The sequence below is a fragment of the Aethalodelphis obliquidens genome, unplaced genomic scaffold (genome assembly GCF_003676395.1).
Source record: "Aethalodelphis obliquidens isolate GAN/ISIS:26980383/991018 unplaced genomic scaffold, ASM367639v1 scaffold11, whole genome shotgun sequence".
NCBI lineage: Eukaryota > Metazoa > Chordata > Mammalia > Artiodactyla > Delphinidae > Aethalodelphis > Aethalodelphis obliquidens.
In genome coordinates this window covers 31,018,385-31,042,785 of record NW_020837955.1, presented here as the reverse complement: position 1 = coordinate 31,042,785, position 24,401 = coordinate 31,018,385, and the positions used below count along the sequence as shown (strand labels likewise).

Here is a 24,401-nt window from a genome sequence, read left to right as displayed (position 1 = left end):
TACTCACACTTGGACTGAAATATGTCAAGGTTACTTCCCCAATTATTATAGTTTATCATAGGTGGCCCTTAAAATGGTTGGTTATCATTTCTCACATCTGATTAATCTCATATTGCTTATGGTCTTTTTTGTTAGAGTGGCAAAAATAAGAATTCCTAATGATGTGAAGTTTCTTTTTCTTTTTTTTTCATTCTTAATTAAAACCGGTTATGTACTTCAGTTGAGCTTCCCAGTGAGAAAAATTAGATCAGTATTATAATAAGAATTAAGAAAGTACTCCTAGGATTATAGTCAATGTGTAATTTAAAAATTATAATGTAGTAAAGAAAAAACTAGATCAAATGACCTATATTGTTAACTTAAGTAGCGCCTTCTATTAAGCAGACCTGCAATTCTTATAATTTCATGTCTATACAGTACTACCAAAGAAACTATATACACAATATGCTAATAAAGTAAAACAATCTCACTTAATGGGTTTTTATTCCCATTTAGGTGTGATGATTTCCCATAGCTTATTGAATAAACGCTTGGAATAATATACTTAGCAAATACTTTACACTTTACATATAAATAGGTCAAAACAAAAGACTGATAAAACCTTACAGGTAAATACTAGAAATTAATTTTTAAAATTTAAACATTTAAAAATAGTTATTTTCGATACTAATATGATAACTCAAGAGCACTGAGATTCAATTAAAATTTAATCTTTGGTGCCTGGGATTTGCTTCAAAATAACCACTTGTGGAGCAGGGGGAAAAGGGGGATAGAGATGAAACAAGATTGGCCATGAGCCACCATCTGCTAAAGCTGGGGAATATAATTCATTTTTCTATTTCTACTTATGCTTTTTTTTCATTATAAAAGTTAAAAATTAATCTTTGATATTGATATTTTATTTCTTATTTAATGGTGTTATGTCACTAAAGAGGGCCTCATAGGAAGCTGGAAAAATACAATGGTATTATGAAAATAGTTTTCCAAAGTTACATTTCTGGATTCTTATTTTATAGGCATATATTAGATATCCCCTACTCCCAGTCTTTTATTTTAGAATATCCCTTAGTTGATGTCTACGCATATGTATCTATGGAAAATATTAATATTTGAAGATATGGATACCTATAAATGGATAGGCAGGCTCCATCTATGTTGAAAAGAAGTTTAGGTATCCTCAAAACCAAATACAACAATGATATACCACCATACACATATCAGAGTAACAAAACAAATTCAAAAAGTTAACAATACCTAGTAAGGATGCAAAGCAACTGAAACGTCTAGATGTTGTTGATGGGAATACAAAATGGTACAGCCACTTTGGAAAATTGTTAAAGTTAAATATACTTTTATGTTATGACCCAACAATTTTACTGATAGATATTTACCCAGGAGAAATGAAAACATATTTCCATATCAAGACCTATATGCAAACGTTAATGGCAGCTTTATTCACAATAGTTCCAGACTGGAAATAATCCACATGTCCATCACCTGGTGACTGGACAAATAAATTGTGTGCATCCGTACAATGGAACGCTATTCAGCAACAGAACAAACTACTGACACCTACAATGACACAGATGGATCTTGAAAGCATTATGCCAAGTGAAAGAAGTCAGACATCAAAGGCTACATAGTAATGCGGTTCCATTTATTTGACCTTCCAGAAAAGGCAAAACCATAAGGAAACAATCAGATCAGTTGTTGCCAAGGGTTTAGGGCAGAGGGATGGAACTGACTGCAGAAGGGCATGAGGGAACTCATTCTCTGTCTAGACTGAGGTGGTCACTACATGACTGTGTACATTTGCTAGAACTTACGGAGTACGGATGAGGCTTAGGTTTATAATATACTTTCCTGTATTTTCCAAAGTTCCTATAATTAGAATGTTTTAATTTTCTAATCAGAGAGAGAAACTAACATTATATAAAATTAATAACTGATGTTATGATGTCTGTATTGCCTTGATGATTCAAGAATACACAGAAAAATAGTTAAATAATATGTCATTAAGTCAATCACATTTCCTCTCAGTACTTGATAAAAACCGTGCATACACACTTATACATGCATTTATGTACTCATACACTTACACTTCATTCAATATAGCGGGAGACTGGAGGTATGCAGTTAATCAAATGTTATGATGGAAAGAGTGATCTTATATTAATCTCATTACAATAAAATTTCTTTTATTCCTAATTATACTAAAATTAAACTTTCTTTAATGAATCAAAAGTATTCTGGGATCTCATTGTGCTTCAGGTCTATTATGTGCGTGAGTTATTATAATGCATGAGAGCACGTGGAGTAACAGAACTAATCTGGGAGAGAAAGAAAGGAGAGCAGGGGCAGAGAAGGGGATAACTAAAGGGGTGGGGAAACTGATGTCATTCTCCACAGTAGGTTCTAAGATAGTCTAGGGCACTGATTGTATCAGAAACACCTTTGTGTTGTCTGGAGTGCCTACTATAGCGCATGGCACGTTTTCTTGTTATTTTCTTTCCAAATAAATGGGATCATCAAAAGGTGATGTACTTTTAATAAAATGTTCTATGGAACTTCTTGAAATTCAATTTATATAAAGTAAAATTATTCTATTTCGAGAATGTACTTCCTAAAAGTTCCCCAAAACATACACACAGAAGTCATAATGTTATCATTTCAAAGAGAGATTCAAGGGCCACATATACAACACATACTTCAAAAATTCATACAGTTTTGAAAGTGAATATTCTAACAAGAAGTTATAGGCAGAAAACTTAGGTAGGGTATGTGTGAGAGCAGTGGGCAGGCATATGAGAAATCTCTGTACCTTCTTAATTTTGCTGTAAACCTAAAAGTGCTCTAAAAAAGTAAAACCTTGAAAAAAGGTACGTAGGCTTAATAATACTCAATATTTACTCACATAGAGTACATAAACCATTTACACTTACTTTTCCCTGTATGAAGATACATGTGTGCACGTGGACAACATAGTCTTTAAATACCATTTTCCAATTTGGTCACCAAAAGATTTTGTCTGTTCACTCAAGATCACCATCTTCTCTAAACAAAGTTGTTTTTCGTTTTTTGTTTTTTTAATTCTGGGCCATTGTGTGTGTGTTTTAGTGCATTAAAATGAAGTGAGGAAGTTGTAATACTGGATGATTAGAACACATCTACTTCATTGTTAATGATCAATAAAAAGGCAAAACCAGGCAGCCCTAATAACTCAAATCTCTTTAAGATCTTGAACACTGAATTTCTACCTCACTCCTAATTAATTGTTATTCACAAGAGTAGGGACTGTGCTCCTATATTAATTTCTGTATTCTCAACCTTTGACATAAAGGAAGTATGCAATAAATGTTAGATTAGTAAATAAATAGTGAGTTAACTAATTGATTAATCTCAACTCTCTATCCCTTGAGCATCTATAATGCCAGCCACAGCCCTTTACCTGCCTTTCCTATCAAACTCCTCGCTCCCACCCCCAGCAAATCTAAAAGAGGCTCTCATATTGGTATCCCAGCATCTCTCATTAACGTGATTATCTTTATTCACCTTGCCAGTATCTAACCCTGAGTGAACCCTGCTAGGTGCTTTCCTCATTTCTGATCCCCACTTTAAGACAAAGTCCTTGTCCTTACTAAAATTCATGCTAAGTTCCTTTGGGTTTTCATTGCTGCTTAGCAATCCTTTTTGTCACCTTAAGATAAGGTTTTTCATTCATCTCTTCCTTTATTCAAACGTTCTTTCTTTTTTTTTTCAGACCAGAAGAATTTGTTGAATTCTACCAGATAGGCAACTTCTTCAAGGACAAGTGAACAGTAGAAACAAGGATAGAGGCAAGGGATGTTGGGTAGGGATCAGGTTATTGGGGTCAGAGGGCAAGAAAAGATGGAATAAGATAGGAAAGGAGTGTAGGATACGGTACAGTATGCAGAGGAATTTGAATTTTCACTGTAAGAGATGAGGATCCATTGGGGAATTTTGAGAAGGGTGATACACACATATCTGCACCCTAGGAAGATCACTTTGGTAGCAACGTGGAAAAAAGCCTGGAGGAGGGAGGTAGATAGTGGCAGGGAGACCAGAAAGGACGGTAATATAGTAAGATCAGGAAAAAAAATACCTTGAGGCTTGAAATCAGAAAAGTAGTAGTGAGGATGAATTTAAGATATATTTACATTGTAGAACTGACAGGGCTCAATGACTGATAGAAAACGGAGAACAGAGTAGAAAGAGAAATCTTGGATAACTCCCAGTTTCCTGTCTTAACCAACTATCAGAGCCTTTCCAACAAGTGTTCTACAACTCTTCTATTATTCTTAAGCCTCCACCTTACACCCTCAGCTCACTCTAGGCAGGTAACCTTATTTCTAATAGTACCATAAAAAATAAGAACATCAAAGGTAAACTATCACATGGAACTGCTCAAAATTCCCTTTAATTTTTAACTCATCATTTTCTTAGCCTCTCTTATCTTTCCAAAATTAATCCTTATACTTGTCTCCTTGATCCTCTCTCTGCTTTTCCCTCTCCTCTATCCTAACCTACATTTTTTTCCACATCAGTAATTCTTCTCCCAGAGGAACTTCTCTTGAACCTGCCAGTTTCTTAAACTACTGTCTCATTTCCTTCCTTACGACATTATCAATTTCAAAACAGCAGTCCACCTTGTTGCACCCATGTTCTCATCTTCAACCCTGTCTTTATGGTCTTGTTTCTGCCCTTCAATAGAAACTACTTCCGCAAAAGTCGCCAATGACTACACAATTACCAAATTCCATCTCCTCTCCCTAGTTCTCAGCTTCACCGACTGCTTATGAAACGGATGGCATTGTTTGTCACTTCATCCTTTTTGGCATGCCTTCTTTTTCTAAATTCTAATGGTCCTAAACATCTCAATTTGCTTCTCTCCCGGTCTGTCATTTGATACTTTCTTTCCTTCACTATGCCTCCAACATTTTAATTGTAGCAATTTCCAGAGATTCTGTCCTTGTTTCTCTTTTCTCTTCTCACACCCATGACTTCTAGCATGTATGAGGAACTCAGCAGCATTCTGGTCCTTCCCTCTCCGTGCCCCAGACTCCATTTCCATATTTAATCAGCTATTTAGTTCTGTAAATCCTAGTTTTCAATATGTTTGCTCCTTTACGTTTTAACAGCCACTAGTTCAGGGTTTAAGTGGCCAGCTTGTTTCTCCATCTCAATTATTCTTCAAAACAATTAATCATACAGAATGCTGCCAAGCAGACACTTTCTAAAACCAATCACAAAATTCTGCTCAAAAAATTTCTGTGTGGTCCTTAGCATCTCGTTAAAATTGATTTCCATAATATGTTCCAACATCTCCCTGAACCCCACAATTTCTTCCTCATTTAGCTAATCCTGCCTTTTTACCGTTTCACACACGTACAACACTCTTTTCTGTCTCTTGTCTTTTACTCATATTGCTCCCTCAACCTGGCATGTCTCTTTACCCTTCCCCTATCTCAACTCTACTCCTTCCTCTACCTATTGACATTTCATCTATCTTTAAAGGCCAAGAACTACTATAATTTTTCATGAAACATTTAATATACTGAGTTTTAAATTTTTTTCTCTTTGTGTTTTTGTCCTTTTTTTATGGAAAGCTTTTTATTCTAGGTATAGAAAAATATTCATATTTCTTAAAAACACAAGTTTGAAATTTTTGTGGACTACATAATCCATTCACTTAATTCAAAGTTCACAAAATATAAAATAATGCATTAGTGTCCCTTAGCCACCCTGAGCATAAAACTCAAAACTGCATGAGTTTTGAGGTGTAGTATGTAGTAATTTTGTTATTCTTTTCTATGTATTCTACAATTTTTTTTTTATTGGAGTATGGTTGCTTTACACTGCTGGGCCAGTTTCTGCTGTACAGCACTATTTACAATAGCCAGGTCATGGAAGCAACCTAAATGTCCATCAACAGAGGAATTGATAAAGAAGATGTGGTACATAAATACAATGGAACATTAGCCGTAAAAAGGAACAAAATTGTGTCATTTGCGGAGACGTGTATGGATGTAGAGACTGTCCTACAGAGTGAAGTGAGTCAGAAAGAGAAAAACAAATATCGTATAATATCACTTATATGTAGAAGCCAGAAAATGGTACAGATTGACTTATTTGCAAAGCAGAAATAGAGACACAGCAGATATAGAGAACAAACTTATGGATACCAAGGGGGGAAGGGAGGGTGGCATGAACTGGGAGATTCGGATTGACATATATACTCTACTATGTATAAAACAGGTAACTAATGAGAACCTACTGTATAGCACAGGGAACTCTACTCGGTGCTCTGTGATGACCTAAATGGGAAGGAAATCCAAAAAAGAGGGGGTATATGTATAGCTGATTCACTTTGCTGTACAGCAGAAACTGTTTTTTGTCCTTTTAGCATTAATCACATTGTATATACATATATATGTACATATATATAAGAGGTACTTTTGCATCTTATCTTTCCCATTATGTATAAATTCCTGGAAGGAAGAGACCGTATCTTTTCCATATCCATCTGTACTGAGTTGCACATAGTAATTTTGGTAAATATTTGTTGAATAAATTTATTATAGTATAGAATTTCTTTATAAGATTGACTTTCTATTATGAGATATGGAAAAATAAAATTGGGTTATTTTTGCTTTTGTTTCCTAAAATGTGTTAGAGATGAGAAAGTCCTTAAGAAATAACGACCCTTTCTCCATGAAAAATTGCATATAAACTATCTATTTGATAGTCTGCTCTATTTTTATATGCCATTAATGGTTAATCCAGTGCCTTTCTTCATGAACCAAAAATTAAATGAGACTTAAAATAAATATGAACAAAATTATAAGATATAAATATGAACAAAGATCTCTGGTATGAAAAATGTAAAACTATAATCCTTGATTAAAAAGAAAATGTATATTAAGATTTAAGGTAAATTTTCAGATTTAATACCCTAAATTTTGACCTGGTTGCTATTTTATTTTCTAAGAAAGAAAAGTATGGGAACGTATGAAGATGTTTACTTAGCTAAAGTATAACATTATTGGTTTCTTAGATTCTACATATAAAATATCTAGCACTACACTTCCAATATCTGGGATTGTACTTTATAAGATTTCTATTTGATTTAACAGCATTTTATAGAATTCTTACAGTCAGTTATTCCACTGAGGATATGAACTTGATCAGATTATCTACTAATGCATGTAATGGAAAGAAAGAAGAAATATAAGTTAAATTAGTAACTGATTTTACATGAAATGTAAGCAGAAAATATATTAAACAGAGGCATAACTTTAGTGTAATAACAACTGCCATAGGGAACTATAGCCCAATAAAATATTTAAACAAAAATCAGAAAATAAAACTGCACACAATCAGGCACACAACAAATCTCTCAAGACAATCTAAAAAGTTAGAAAAATGAACCAAAAATATAGCTAGCTCTTCGTTACTGTTACTGAGTAACCAGTACTAATTAAGATATTAATATTAGTTTTATGTTAATATATTAAACATTAATATTTTAACATATATACACGGAACGAGTGTTGAAAGTGTTTGACAGTATTCAAAAATACCCTTGAATACTGTGTGTTCTTGGTTGCAGCAGATATAATCTGCCCACAATTTTTTTTGGATGGGTTCAAAACTATCTGTTTTACCTGAGAGTAGGTAAAGGATAAGGATGGGGAGTGGGGTTGGAAATTCAGTCTTTTTTACTCAGAGCTGGAACACTGCGCTCAAGAATTGCTAAACTGTATTTATGACTTTCCAATAAATTATATTGTAGCCTACTTTACACAGCCACTTCTTATCTGCAAGACTGCTATATAAAAATAATTTAGGGCTTCCCTGGTGGCGCAGTGGTTGAGAGTCCGCCTGCCGATGCAGGGGACACGGGTTCGTGCCCCGGTCCGGGAGATCCCACATGCCGCAGAGCGGCTGGCCCGTGAGCCATGGCCGCTGAGCCTGCGCGTCCGGAGCCTGTGCTCCACAACGGGAGAGGCCACAGCAGTGAGAGGCCCGCATACCGCAAAAAAAAAAAAAAAAAAGAAAAAGAAAATTTATGCTAGTATTGCTTCAATTATGATATGACAGTATCCTTAAGTAAAGTATCATTCTGCTGAATGACAGCCAATATGAATATAGGTAACCAGGGTTACAAGCCTTTTGCACTTGTAAATGTTTGTTTATCATATCAGACACCGTGAGGTGAAACTGGGCTTACGTTTTTGTTGTTGTTCATTTTCATCTTTATATTTTTCTGCATCATAGATAGTTTATATTCATTCTAAGTGATTTAAGATAAGATAACCATAAAGTTTTAATAGCTCAATGAAAACTTCCATTTATAAAATTTTAATTTTGAAAGTGCATAAAAAATATAAATACATATCTTTAGCTTTGAACTCACTGAATTCTGAATGAAAGATGCTAGCAGTACTTTACTTACAAGTACAGTTAATCTAAGGCATTTATAAAGCTAGGTATTAAGAATATAAACAGATGACTTTTCTCATGTCTAAACATATTGTGACTTCTGATTATATCAATTTAGAACCATGCAGATTCCAGTAATTTAAGTATGATATTATATTCATCCCATGTTAATGGGTCCTATTCTTATCATGTTAATTCTGAAGAATCAATCATCTTTAATTCTTAATTCATGCTCCATTCAATCATGAAATCCATTATAATTCTGTTATAATTCCAAATCTTATATTTCTGAAAAATTTTTTGAAAACATTTTCTGCTGAACGGTCTTGGTGAAGAGAAGTCTTTTTATAATTTTAGAAGAAAGATAAAGAAAATTCTAAATGCACCTGGGGAATCCATATCCTTCCCTACTTCAAGAACCAAAAATGTGCCTATAAAAATCTCCATTTTTTTCTAAATAATTTTCTTAAAATAAGAAAGCCTTTTGTCTTCTAAAGCATCTGTTATGAGGGATGTGAGAAGATGTGACCTTGACAGTCTACTTCTCTCTACTACCAACTGAAAATCATCTTTGAGGCCAACGGTTCCTGTGGCCTATGGGTAGTTATGTGCAAACAGGGCTTGGGTCCTGTAGAAGCTCTGGCTGAGGGAACTCCTGCCGAACGCTACCCTCTTTGAACTGGGGAAGTGCATAGAAATTAGCATCAACACCCAGGGTATGAATTTCACAGAGACATGGTCTAGAGAGCTCTGTAAATACCAAGAGGAAGGTCAGTATAATCCCTGACAGAGTATCCTTGGGCTCTCTGGTCCCTAAAAAGCTAAGAAAAAACATACTAGGTATTCCGAGTCCTCCTTGTTCCTGAGACTTAGGGAGTACAAAAAGATCAGTAGGAAATTGGTGGCTTGACTGTTTCTATATCACTAACCATTTACAAATACAGAGAACCCTCCCACGCCTGTGGCCTTCCACCTCCTCAGAGGTTGCCAATACTGGAATCTCAAAGTGGTGATAATGAATATAACAAGCTAATGCCAGGAGAAGAGCATCAATCCAAAAAGAAGAGAACCTGCACCCAGGAAAACTGAGCTACTATTGAAGACAAACTATAATTTAAGTAGGGTCCTCTCACTACAAAATAACCAAATTCTTTTTAAAGCATTGCAGTTAGGGAATGTTCCAAGGCAACCAGCTAAAACTGGAAAGGGGAGCAGGGAGCAGCAAGCAAACATGAAAGCAGAGCTGCCCTGAGGATAAAAGCTGATATAAGTAACTTACAAGGCAAGAAAGCTGAACTTGAGATCCCTGCACTTTGCCAGGGACCCTGGAAGAAATGGTTAAAGAATAATGGCAGGTCTTGGTTTATAGCAGAAGCAATCCTCTTTGGAGAACAGCATTCTATATTTAGGCTTCTAGAAAACCACAGATTAAGATCAAAACAAATGGGAGCTCATAAGGATCACTAAACACACCAGGAAATAAGCCACAGTGAATGAAAGCCCACAGAAAGAAATTGATAGATTTAGATTTCCAAGGATTTCAGGTATTAAAATGATTGGATATAAAATTTTTTTAAATGTTTGGAATAAAATGTGAGGGAATAAAAACTAGCAAGCAAGAAGAGACTTTCGGAAACTACTAAGCAGATTTGAAAAGAACCCAACAGAACTTTTAAAAATGAAAAAAATATGTGTTGAAAGATACCTAGTGGCTAGGGTAGACAGCAGATTATATACTACTGAACAAAGAAGTAGTGAACTGTAACAAGGCTCTGAAGAAATAAGCCAGAAGAAACACAGAGAGAGGAGATGGAAAACATTAAACTGAGAGATTAAGAGGTTTTGAAGGTAAAATGAGAAGATCTGACATCCATCTAAACATAATCTTAGGAGAAAACAGAAAATGGAGGAGAGTAAAACTCAAATGGATAATAACTGAGAATTTTTAGTAGTAAACAAAGACTTTGAATCCTCAGACCTAGAAAACACAAAATCTTCCAAGAAGGATAAATACAAATAAATTTATGCTTAGGAAAATCATGGTAAAACTGCAGAACACCAAAGAAAAAAAGAGATTTTAAGTCATTGGTAAGAAAAGCTAGATTTGCTACAAAAGGATGACAATTATACTGTCAGAACATTTCTCAGCTGCAACAATGGAAGCCAAAGCCAGAACAATTTTCATATAAACAAAATGTTTGAGTATGGCACTCCTATTGTAAAGAAACTGGATGCTTGATAATGTGTATTTCCAAAACATTTCTTAGATTGCAAGCAATGGGGATGCTCCAGGGCTTGAGTGAAACTGAAGAGGCAGGCAGTGAGACGCAAGCTAAGAGTCTATTATCAGAAGACATGTGCCAAAGCAATTTCTAAAGATAAATAATAGGAAGATGGAAACATTTCAGAAGGAAGCTCTGAATTCAAAGAACAGTGAGCAAAGAAAATAATGACTATATAGGAAAATTTAAACACATATTGATCGTGTAAAACAGCAAAAATAAAAATGTTTAATTCAAGGGGTGACAAAACTCATAGAACTACAAATAAGATAACTGTGACATATAAGATGAAAACAAGATTTAAATTGTTTTTAGGACCTTTTATCGTTTGGGAAGAGCTCATTAGTTTCAGACTGAAACTATTCCTGCTAAAATTTTAAGAGTAATCACCAAAAGAGGAGAAAGAGTGTATAATATGCATATCAGTTGAGGAGAAAAGGAAATACTGATTTTTAAAAATCTTCAATTCAAGAGAAGGCCAGCAAAGAAGGAAAAACAAGTAAAAATTCAGGATAAATAGAAAGCAAAAGTAATGTCTGAAAATATTACTAAACCAGTTTGATTAGTAGAAAAAAATAGAGAAAATATAACATTTTAATAGCAATATCCAGAAGGGAAATATCTGTAACAGAAAATTACAAACATTTAATATATGTGATTTATAAATAAGAAGCAAAAAATGTTCCAATAGAAGGATGAAGAAATATGCTGAATAAGCTATGAATCATTTCCAAATTTTCTGTGACTAATATAGAATTTCTTGTGTAATCAGATTACTATCAGTAAATGCTATTAAATAGAAGAGGACACGCGAATAATAGCCAATAAAATGAACTAGGAGAAATACAGATGGTTAAAGACAATATGAAAATATTTGATTTTGCTAACAATAAGAAATCTGAAGGAGAATATAACATTTCATATTTCAAATTATCAAAATTGTTTTTAAAATGCTTTAAAAATCATTTTTGACAAAGATGCAGGAAAACAGGAATTCTCATTCTTTGTTACAGGTAGTTTGAAAAAGAACATTTCTGGGAAGTAAGTAAGCAAAATATCTCAAGATCCATGAAAGGTCATAATTTTTGATCTAGCAGTTTACCTTTTGTAGGTTAGGATCAAGAGTTATGTACAAACATTAATTAAAGCCTTATTTATAATAGTGTGAAATTAGAATCAAACTAATTGAAAATAAAACAGCCAAATAAATTATGTTATACTACAAAACAACATGGCATTTTAAAATCAAACTTAGAAGTGCAAAATGATCTTATTATACTACCTGGTGAGAAAAACAGAATGCAAAATCACATATAGAATATACTTTCGATTCTGTAAAAATACATATATGCTATACAATGGAATATTACTCAGCCATACAAAGAAACGAAATTGAGCTATTTGTCATGTGGTGGATGGACCTAGAGTCTGTCATACAGAGTGAAGTAAGTCAGAAAGAGAAAGACAAATACCGTATGCTAACACATATATATGGAATTTAAGAAAAAAAGAAAAAATGTCATGAAGAACCTAGGGGTAAGACAGGAATAAAGACACAGACTTACTAGAGAATGGACTTGAGGATATGGGGAGGGGGAAGGGTAAGCTGTGACGAAGTGAGAGAGTGGCATGGACATATATACACTACCAAATGTAAAATAGATAGCTAGTGGGAAGCAGCCGCATAGCACAGGGATATCAGCTTGGTGCTTTGTGACCACCTAGAGGGGTGGGATAGGGAGGGTGGGAGGGAGGGAGACTCAAGAGGGAAGAGATATGGGAACATATGTATAACTGATTCACTTTGTTATAAAGCAGAAACTAACACACCAATGTAAAGCAATTATACTCCAATAAAGATGTAAAAAAAAAAATACATATGTGTAAGAGGAAAATATTGCGGGAAGGAAATAAAAGTTCTGGCAATAGATATTTATGAATGCAATACTTTAATTTTGATGATTTCTGCATTTTTTTCTACAATGAGGATTTATTATTTTTATAATCAGAATATTGATAATAAATGTTAATAAAATAATTAAAATATTAAGTATCACAGGAGAGCTATAAATCTCTGAAAAATAAGAAACCCAGAAAATCCTCAGTCCAACCATTGAAACTACTGTCCATGAAGATGCCAGGCCAGGAATGAAATGCCAGAGGGGCCACTGGCTGTACCCATCAGCGGAGAACTGGGCTCACGCTGCTCTGGGAGCAAAGCCAACAATGCTCTTAACATGAGAGATGCTCACTGTGCCTGGCCTTGATTTAAACAATGTGCTCGTCACCTTTTTTCTTATGTAGTGTACTAGGCTGAACTGTCTCAATTACTCATGACTACACGAGCATCTACGGAAGTGTTAGGTAATTCTATGCTTATAAACAGCTTTACAAGAAAAAATATTCCAGAGATATGTTGGGGCCTAAAATGTATTCTCAATTTGAACTAAAATCAGAATATTTAAGGATTCCGTGAAAAAGAAATTTCTTGGGCCAAAATCTGAGATACAAACCCTGCTCTTGCCCTACTGATGACTAAACTGTGATCTTCACCAAGGGTCTTAAGCTCACAGAGCCTCAGTTTCTTCGATAGTAAACAGAACAAACAAAATCTGCTTCGGGTTTTATAAGATTGACCTAGGTTCACATGAGATTGAGACAGTATATGTAAATATATTTTGAAAAATAGTATCTTAAACTCAATTTAAGCACTTCACTTGTTCTCATGACCTACGAAGCTCAAGTTCAAGCTCCTTACCTTGGCATATAAATCCTCATCTCTATTGTTTGGAAAGCACTCTCTAGTGCATGCTTGGTGAACACCTAAGCCCTAATTTTGTAGAATATAACCCAGTGGTCATCTACATTTTCAAAAATTGAAATGTGGATAAATTAATTATGATGAGTAAAAAGGTTAACAGGGCAGTCCAGAATATGTACAATATGCATAAGAGTTTTTGTTCCCTAGAACAGAAATGATGATTGAAAACATTCATGTTAAATACCTGGCAAAATTTCAAGCCCCCAAATACGCAGTCAATGTAAGGGTCTAAAACTTAAGGGAAAAAACCTTCACATTTTATATTTTCACTCTACTGTTGGTTTTATTTTTTCCTGTTAAAAAAAAGCCATGCATGCCATTACAGAAAGGACAATACAGATATGCAAAAAGAATAACCCATATATACTACCCACCTAGATACAACTATTATTAAGAATTTATTAGACCAGATCCTTTTCAATGTTTATCAAAAATTAGATCACAATGTATATACCATTTTGTAAAATATAATAAATTAACTAACAAATCCTTTAGTTTTGGCCATTAAAGTGGTTTCCAGTTTTTCAATATTAGAGGTAGAAGAATAATTGGCTAAAAAAATTAAAAATAAAAATAGAAACAAAGAATAATATCCCAGCAAAAACTGTCAATGAAAATTGAGGACTCATATAAGTTTATAAAACTGCCAACTCCCTCCCTTCTTCTTTCCTACCACTACTCTTCCCCCAAATAACCATAAACAGGGAATGTACATTCTTAACATCATCATCATTTCAACCTAATGGGCTAAAAATTAACTTGTTTGTGATCAAACTGTATGCTATGCTTTTCATGTGACACCAGATCTAACGAGCCTAGTCAATCTAAGTCACTTAAGGGGCTCTAGGTTCTTTTACCTCATTTTCTCATGGTTTCTATCAGTTACCTAGGAAAAGCATATATTTTGTTGTTTGAGAGGGTATACTAAGAGAGAATGTGACTATTCCTCTCAATGAGTAAGTACAACAGCCTCAGAAGTTTTAGAGCTATCACAGTGCCAGTTAAAGAGAGAAAATCCTGTCTTATTTTCTATTTGGATTTTACAAACACAAAGTCTCTTGAAAGGCTTTCAAAATGAGAACGTTATACTCATAATAACTTTAAAAGCAAAGTCCAGAATCTGACCACTTCTCATCACTTTTACTGCTATGACCCTGGTCTCGCCTCTCGCCAGCATTATCCCTTGCCTGGATTCCTACAGTAGCCTCGGAACAAGTTTCTCTCCCTCCATTCTTGCCCTAGTAGGAGAAACTTTGGGTTGATTTACACTCCCCCCTCCGTCCCCCTGCCCAGTTACCATGTCAGTTTTCCGCTAACTTCCAATGCCAAAGCCTTCATTTCTTTGCCTGAGGGCCTCCTCTGGCCTTCTGGGAAGTGGCCCTCAACCAGTGATTGGAGGGAGGTGAGGAATTGTCCTGGTGTCTGTAGTCTGACGTGCATTTTACCCTGACTCCCAGAATTTCCCCAATGGGATTAAGCCCTACTTGTCCGTAGTGGTACTGACTGCTCTCCATTCCCTCTCTCATGGCTCCATTTCCCTACCAGCATATCCTTCAAATGAACCAATTCCTTGTCTTACTGTCTCCTTCTCAGGAAACTATACAATATCACCTTTCAAACTATTCTCAACCCAAAAGGCAGAGTGATCTTTCTAGAAACAGATGTCAGTCCTTTCTCAAAAGCCTGCAATTGGTTCTCTCCCCTTCACGTAGGATTGAATGTCAAGATCCTTACAAAGGTCTACAAGGCCCTATATCATCTGCCTCCTCCTGCACCTGCCCCCACCCTATGCTTGCTGTTCCATGAACTTGCCCGGCATGCCCACCTTAGGGCCCCTGCTCTAGCCATTGCCTTAGCCTGGAACACTTTTCCCTAGGAATCTGCTGCCTGGTTAACTCCTTCACCTCTTTCAAGCCTTGCTCAACTCTCATCTTCTCAATGAGGTCACCTTGACCACCACCCTATTCAATACAGCACACTCTCCCCACCTCCACAAAGCACTCCCCAAACCCTTATCCTGCTTTATTTTTTCCTGTTCCATTGTACTTACCACCTCCTAACATATTAAATAACTTACTTTCCTTGTTAGAATATAAACTCCATGAGGACAGGGTTCTTTGTTTCGTTCCCTGATGTTTCTCAAGTGCTTATTAGAACAGTGCCTGACGTATATGGAACATTCCATAAAAATCTGTTAAACAATTACCATACATTATCATGCTATTACTTGGCAGAAGAAAACTGATAAATATATACTATATGGTCACAAGGTCACCACAAAAATAACCCCCTTTTTTTTTCTGCCGTGCTGTGCAGTATGCGGGACCTTAGTTCCTCGACCAGGGATAGAGCCCCGTGCCCACTGCAGTGGAACCATGGAGTCTTAACCACTGGACCTCCAGGGAAGTCCTAAAAATAACCCTCTTTTAAAAATAAGTTTAAAGCCAACTAATAAATTGAGTTTATATATAAATTTACATTCTAAGTGTATTTATTAAATTTTAATAATGTATTTTGTCACTATAATTTAGAAAAATACAATGATTCAGATTTTTAAACAGATAATTTATGGGGGGATTATTCATACTATAATTTTTTTTTTACTCACAAAGAGGTTTACAGCTAGGGTTTACACAAAGTTCTTGTGAAGACTGAATACTCCTCATTCATTAAAAAATATAATTAACTTATATATAAAATTTTCAGGAACACATCTACTTCATATAACAGGACATTCTGGTGTATAGTACCACTACCTGCAGATGTATCAAAGGTAATTAATTTCATATTATACCTTACATTCTCCCTCTGACTGTACAGATTTGGAACTCAGAGTGGCACATAAGTCCAATTTAATTGAAAAGGAATCCATTCCTGAAATTATCACATTATGAATACTCAATGAATATTTACAGAATAGTAATAGCTAGCTTACTTACGGCTTTGTGTCGAATTTAATCACTGAATTTTAAGAAAAACCCAGCAGAGGAACTTTACAATTACTTTAATTTTCTAGGTTTAAATAAAGTCCTTAATGTTATTTCAGAATAGGCCTAGGCTTCAGAATTTGCCGTGTAAGCAGATCAATAAACCACATCATACTAAGTTATGTACATAAAAAAGAGCAATTTGGAGCAGCTTCCAGCGTACTGTGACAATGGAAAATAAATCTCACATATAAATGTATATGTACACATATGTATGTGTATATACAGCAGATAGATAACTTCTACTTAGTAGTAATTATTACAAAATGCTTAGAAAAGAAGAAAACAAAATATAATTTTAAACTTTATGCTTCTACCTCTATTTTTTTCTAAAGTATGTCAACGAAAGAAATTAGCATTAGCTGCTAATATTTACTTCTGATGTTTAACTTTTACAGGAAGAAGTAAACAATTTAAGATCTAAAAACAATCTACTGAACAACAGTATTTTCAACCTGAATTCAAAAAAAATTTCTAAGTTGTCAATTTTCTTGAGATTATTAGACATGTGAATATAGGGAACTTTAAATATCAGAAATCATAATTATTTATCAAGATGAAGGAAACCTGGTACTGAACTTAGGGTTTTGAGGATGGAGGATAAAGGCACTCAATTAACAAAAGTACCACCATAAAAAAGTGAATGTTAAAATACTATATGTTCTCCTAAATTGATCTACAGATTCAACACAATCCCTATCAAAGTACTAACAGGCTTCTTTGCAGAAACTGACAAACTTATCCTAAAAGTCTTGTGAAAATTCAAAGGACCCAGAAGAGCCAAACAATTTTCAAAAAGAAGAAAGTTGGAGGACTTACATTTTCTAATCCCAAAACTTACTATGAAACTATAGTAATCAAAATAGTGCTGTACTGTCATATGACAGACCTATAGATTAATGGAATAGTATTGAGATTACAGAACTAAATTCTCACATTTATGATCAATTGATTTTCAATGAGATTCCCAAGATCATTCAATGGAGAAAGAAAGTCTTTTCAACAAGGAATGAAAAATTACCATATTACCCAGAAATTCCATTCTTTGTTACATACCCAAAAGAAATGGAAACAAAACTTGTACACAAATATTCATAGTAGCATTTTTTAAAATATCCAAAAAGTAGAAACAGCCCAGATGTCCATCAACTGATGAGTGCAAAAACAAAATATGCTATATCGATAAAATCGAATATTATTTGGCAATAAAAAGGAATGAAGTACGGATACATGCCACAACATGGATGAAACGAAACCTGAAACTATAATGCTAAGTAAAAGAAGCTAGTCACAAAAGACTATGTATTGCATGATTCCATTTATATGAAATGGAATGAAAATATACTAGAGGAAAACTCCTAAGGACAAAAAGTAGATTAGGGCTAAGAGACCGGCTTGGGGAAAAAGGGAGGGGGTAGTGACTGCTAAAGGGAATGGGGTTTCTTTTGGAGATGAAATCAATTTTTGATAATGCTCTAAAATTGATTTCTGGTGATGGTTACACACTGTATATATACTAAACCCCATCAAAGTTTACAATTTAAATGGGTGAATTGTATGGTATATGAATTACATTTTAATAAAGCTGTTTCAAAAAAACTAACAATACTATACATTGATAAGTAGAACCTGATCGCCAGATAAAAAGGGCTTTCTAGATGGGAGTATGCGGGTAGGTATTTTTCTTCTTTGAGGTTTTGAATTTAAGTTTTAGAAAACAAGTGATACAAAAGAAATAGAGGCACACCAGTTATTCATATAACTAAATAATAATAAAAGAGAAAATAAAATACCAACATTAACATAAAGCTTTATGGAATACAAAGCACTCGCACATACGGTCCTGCAGCCAAAAAATGACAAACCAGAATGAGTCACTTGTCCCTCCCCTGAGTTTAAACACGGAGATAACATATAAGAAATCAGAAGGTTGATGACTCTCAGGACACACTCAGAGGTTAATACAAAGTCTTGAAGAAACACTAGGAAAGACTGAAAGTGATTAGGACTCTTGTAGGGAGTAAATGGTGACCTGTATTAGAAGAGGACTGGAGTTCACGTTGTCCTGAGTGGACTGACGCCTACCCTGCCTGCTGTGGGGCAGAAAAGCATCAGAACCAGGCCAGTGCCAGCCCAAGGCTGCAAACTAATGACGGAGGAGTTCTAGAGCTCTGCTAGGGTGAGGGATCCTACAGCCACACTAGCAGGAGGCTGGACAACTCCTAAGCATTCACTTCTCCCCAGTTCAACTGCTGACCTGGCAATTATACCAGAGGGAGGCTACCATCTGATAATAATGCTTGGGAAAGAAGTACTAGATAGAAAGTTCTCTGCAGTGAAAGGGACACCCGTGGCAAATGAGCGGTGGTGCTTGAGCCCAGATTATTCATTATGAGCAGCTTCCTTACCTCCAACCGCTAAATGACCTACAAGAGCACAATCTAGAGTCAAGGGTATTATGCCTATTTTTAAGTAGATCTTAATGACAAAATACGGGTTAACTGAATAACATAAGAGTCAAAAAAAGACTGTAAACACCATGAAAGAAATAGAAAAATGAAACAGTCTATACTAAAGGATGGCAAATATGAAACTATTTAAATTAAATATAATAAATGGTTTCATTTCAGAAAAGGGAGGGTATTAGAAATACGAACCATAAACAAGCAGTTGTGAAGAAAAATCACTTGCAAGTATTAACAACAAAATATGTAATTGTTGAAATGAAGTCAATGAATGGGTTAAACAGCAGAAAAGATACAATCTAAGAAAAAAATTGTATACTGGAATACCAGGTGGAGGAGTGTTCCCAGAGGCATCAGGAAGAGATTAAAAAGTGGAAATAATAAGAGAAAAGCTATGAAATATAGATGGTACAAGAAGTATCAAGAGTATCTAATAGGAATTCCAGAAGGAGAGAGAATAGAGTAATAAATATTTAGAGAAATAGTAAAAAAGATTAGCCAGAACTGTACAAAGCTACAGGTCTGCAGATTTAAAGGGTACATAGAGTGCCAAATAGGATCATATTTACATATCAGAGAGAAATTTAAGAACACTGAAAAACAAGAGAAAATTCTGAAAGATTCCAAAAAGAAAATGGAGCTCATTAGTAAAGGACAAATAATCAGACTGACACCAGACTTCAGACAATGAAGTAATATCTTTAAAGTTTTGAAGACAACTTTGAAACAAAAATTTATATCTAATTAAACTATTATTTACATGTGAGGACAAAATCAAGATATTGGTATATAGGTATTTAAGGTCTCAAATACATAAAGTTTCTCTTTGAAGAAAATATTTGGAGGATTTACTTTAGTGACAAGTGAAAGAAATGCATGAGCAAGCAACTAGACACAAAAAGTAAAGGAGAGTAAAGGTGGTTCATCATTATTTAAATATGCTGTGATGCAGAAAAAGTGCACCTATAATATCTGGGTCAAAAATTCCAGGCAGTATTAACACAGGGTGGGAGAAACAGAGAGAGCTGAAAGCATGCTAAAGTAATAACTGTGTTTCAGATGGGCAGGGCAGGAATTTGTATTAATAAGCTTTAGACACTGATAGGGAAAAATAGTCATTTCTATGAATCTTGGTAAGTAAGGGATAACTACCAGAAACATAGGAATAGAGTATTTAATACTCAGTTTAGTAGAAGAAAATCAATTTATCCAAAAGAAGCTGTGAAAAAGAACCGAAAAGAAGCAAGGCCAGTAACAACAACGACAACCAACACACACACACACACGCACACGCACACGCACGCGCACGCACACGCACACACACACCAGAGTAGCTAAAATGAGCCTTGGTAGACCAGTAATTATTGTCAATGTAAACAGATTAAATGTACCAATCAAAAGACAGAAACACAGAGTGACCGGGAAAATAAAAAGCTAACAGTCTTTTCTACAAGGGATAGGTGTAAAACAAAAGGGTACAGAGAAGTTGGGAATAAAGGAATAAAAGAAGGACTACCAGGCAAATATGGGGAAAAAGAAAGTAGAGGTAGAACTTTTTAAACTCTACAAAATAAATTTAAGGTTAAAAAAACACCTGAGAATACTTTCTTGAACACTATTAAGCAGCAACTGACCAGCTATGATGATACACTGTTATTACCTTTGTTTCTTAAGTTTATGAGTTTCTAGGTCTCTGATTATTCCTTTTCTACCTTGGCCTGCGTATGTATCGTTTACATTCATTTGTCTCTTTTCACTTGAGGTTTAGCAGCATTTGAGAATGTTTTAAACAAGTGAGGAGAAAAAGGAAGTTAGATTCAAACAGTTCAGGTTTTCTATTTGTTAAAGGTTCCGTACTAAAGTTATTTGAAACTAAGGGTCAAAATGAAATCAAAGCACTTACTGTAAACTTAGAAATTAGAGCACTTCTCCCTAAGTAATGGAAGATATACCCATAAATTTTCTAATGTTCTAAGCTTCCATGGCAACCTGTGATCTAGAGTACTAAAAAATCAAGTACACAAAAGCTATTAATAAAAAAATTTCATAGAGAAATGCCCTCTAAAATCTGGTCCTTTGTATAGCATCCATGAGGTCTGACTTTATTTTTTTCAGAATGACCAAAAATTCTATGGACAAAATCAATTATATTTGTATCTCGATATTTGGAGGAGTCTATTTTTATATTCCTTGCTTTCCACAAAGAAAAGTAAGGTCTAAAAATAGCAACATGAAGTTAATCACAAAGGGTACTTTTTAAAAAGCTAATAAAATATTTCAATTGTATAGTATTTTTTAATCTTCCTGCTTAAACATCTTACCACATATGAAATATAAATTAAAAAGGCAAGCATACAATAAAATTACTATGCCTCAAAATGCTTTGATTAGATGTTAATCACAATCTGTGGATTTTTCCTCTTTGGGGGTTATTATTTTCAGAAATTTCATGCATTACTTCAGGATTCTAATATCGCATTTACTTGCACATAATCATTTCTCTTGCACCATACTGTATTTCTGCATTTGCAATAAAAGCATATACTAATACAGCCATCATATAAAAATATTCATTATATTCCACAATTCTCAATGTTCAAAAAGTGAAACTATGTAATTAAAATGCAACTCATCTCCACCCACCTTTTATAGCCAACTTTGTTAATAAAGAATGATGTGAGTTGTTAACTGAGGGGCACTAAGCACTCCAAGGACTAAATACAGGCACTGTGTTTCTTCCATCATACCTATATCTTAAATTCCTTCAGCTCCTATTTATCAGGGAAGGGCTGCCAGGTGAGCAGTCTGTCACTCTTGCCTAGACTAATAGATTCTCCAGTGGCTTTTGTTACAGCTCATGTCATATTGTTAAATCTATGTGCCTTGAAAATGGCATAACATATGTAGCTGAATCTTGTCAAGTCTAGATAATCAGACTCTGTTTGGCTTCACAAGCAGATGCAGCTTAGAGAAGTAATATACATATGCAAATCACAGCGGTCCCCTTTCAGCACCACTGTTCCTACCTCTAATGACCCTCGCAGAAAGTCTGTTTGTTCAGCTCCCACTTCCAGGGCTACATCAACAGAAGCAAAGGGACGGCTGGCCATCTGCTGTCGTTCTCGAAGCAGTTGCTGGAGGGGGTTAAAAATCACTTGTTTTAAAACATGTTAAATTCAACAATATCTAGTTCCATTTTGAACAAAATGGCATTCAAAATTGAGAAGTCATCTAATACACATACTCATATCTAGATCATTAAAAATGAAAATTATTTTCTCCCCATGGCCTGGGTTATATTTCCATAGAGGCTTTAAATGTATGGTGCCTCCAAAGAACATTTCCCCTGACCTCCATCCCACAAGCCTAATGAAATGTACTCAAAAGCACTTTGAAAACTTCAGACGAGAGCTGCTACTTAAGTAAAAAGTGCTATTATGATGATGGCTATGCCAAGTTTTCCCACTCAGAGTAACTCATGCTTTTGTCTTAGCTGAAAGCAAGTGACAGTAAAAATGTTTAAGAAAAGATAATCAAAAGTTGGCAAAATGCATTAATAGAGATTAAAGGAACATATCCCTCTGCCCAGACTAAGCCTTGTAAGTCATCAAGATCCCCTGTCAATTGCAGGAATTGTTATTGTCAGTGTTTTCAACTTTATTCAAAGCCTCTGTTCATTATTTAAATGTTCATTATTTAAATGAGGAATGATTAGTAGGTTGCAAAACATGTGTGCCAGGGCTTCTAAAACACTTCCGGATATTTGTTTCTTTCTGTTTGTGTCTCTTCTGGGCTTTGCTCAAACTAAAACCAATAAACCAGCAAGTCCCAACCAAGTACCCAGCTAATTTACATTTCTGCCTCTCCTTGTAATTATAATATTCATTAAGTCATGATAACAAAAAATTAATGACCAGCACTAGATATTGCAAATCTTGCCCTTCTCATTCTACACAGCTAATACAATTATTATTAAATATTAAAAGTGGATGAGCAATGCAATTAAATACTCTTTCAAATGAGAAGAAAATCATATCATCGAAGAAAGGCAAGATCCTTGAACACAATGAATGGCTTCATTATTCACACAGATTTTTAAAGATTCACTGGAAGTAACTTCAAATATTAACAACTGGTCTTTGAATGTAAATGTATGTAGCACTGTGATGCATCATTCATAAACTTCCCTTTCAGATGACGAAGGAACAAAAGCCAACGCTTGATGGTAGTTTATTGTTTAACATTTTTATTTTAACGCTTGTGACACAGCAGTAACAGTGTTCATGTAATGAGCATCTAAAATATAATTTAAGCCCTTGCTTTTATTATTAAAGAGAGAACATCTACTTGCTAATACGGGACAGAAATAATACAACTATTACTCAGTAGTAGTTTAAATTCTTAAATTATATGTATTTTTAGGAGTAATGAAGACATACTAAAATATTCAGAGTAAAAAGTAAATGTGATTTAAACAACCGAATTATTCAATTTAATATAAACTCAGATTTGTACTATTAAAAATACAGCTGCTGGCAAACAGAATCTTGTTTGTGTCTCTCTCAATAGGAGTGGCCAATTGATCTGAATACCGTGTCTATGCAAAATGCAAACATAATGTTACTCCAAATACCAAGGGATGCTAAGTGTAGAAGACACAATGCTCTTTTTATCTGGTAAAAACATAAACACACACACATACAAATATACAAACTGCCTTTGCTACCGTAATATAAAAATTCCCTTGAGAAAACTGTAAATTCTAGTTTGGATCTTAACATGATTTTCTAACATCTGTATTAAAATTTCTTCATTTGTACTAGTTTTCCTTAGCTTATAAATGGCATCTCACATAATTGATTTTTTTTTTAAATGAACACTTTCTCTTTCCTCATCTTACCTTTTCCCTACACCTAAAAGTAAAATGTCTACAAAATATAATTAATGAATACTCAATACCACAAATTGTAATATAAGTCTATAAATATTCTACAGTCACCATATTTGACAAAGAATAGATTCCTCCGGAAAATAATGTACTATTGTGACCCCCACCACTCATAATATATAAGAAAAATCAGTGATTGATACTTTTATTCATTAAAAAAAATGTACTATAGGATAGAAAGGCATTTTAAAAGATTCCAGTTTGTCTTCGGAGCTTTCAGTTTTCATCACTTTTTAAGAATTGAATGCTTATTACAGTACGCTTTGCAAAGAAGAAAAATGTTTTTCTTGTTCAGGACCATAACACTGTAGTTTGTAAAATAAGACACAGCGAAATAAAAATAATAAGAGCACAAGACAGTGTGCAGTAAAGGATACAAACAGGGAATTAGCTAAATGAATTCATTCCGGGTCACTTAGCAGACGACTAGTTCGA

At 34.6% G+C, this 24,401-nt stretch overlaps 1 protein-coding gene across 1 annotated transcript in view; it reads right to left on the bottom strand.

Annotated features, from left to right (window-relative positions):
- The window catches only part of ATRNL1 (attractin like 1), a 678,243-nt gene that overhangs the window by 205,181 nt on the left and 448,661 nt on the right, over window positions 1-24,401 (bottom strand). Inside the window, exon 27 of the mRNA XM_027112688.1 lies at window positions 22,045-22,152. Within this exon, the coding sequence (XP_026968489.1) occupies window positions 22,045-22,152 (108 nt within the window). The remainder of the gene's footprint in view (window positions 1-22,044; window positions 22,153-24,401) is intronic.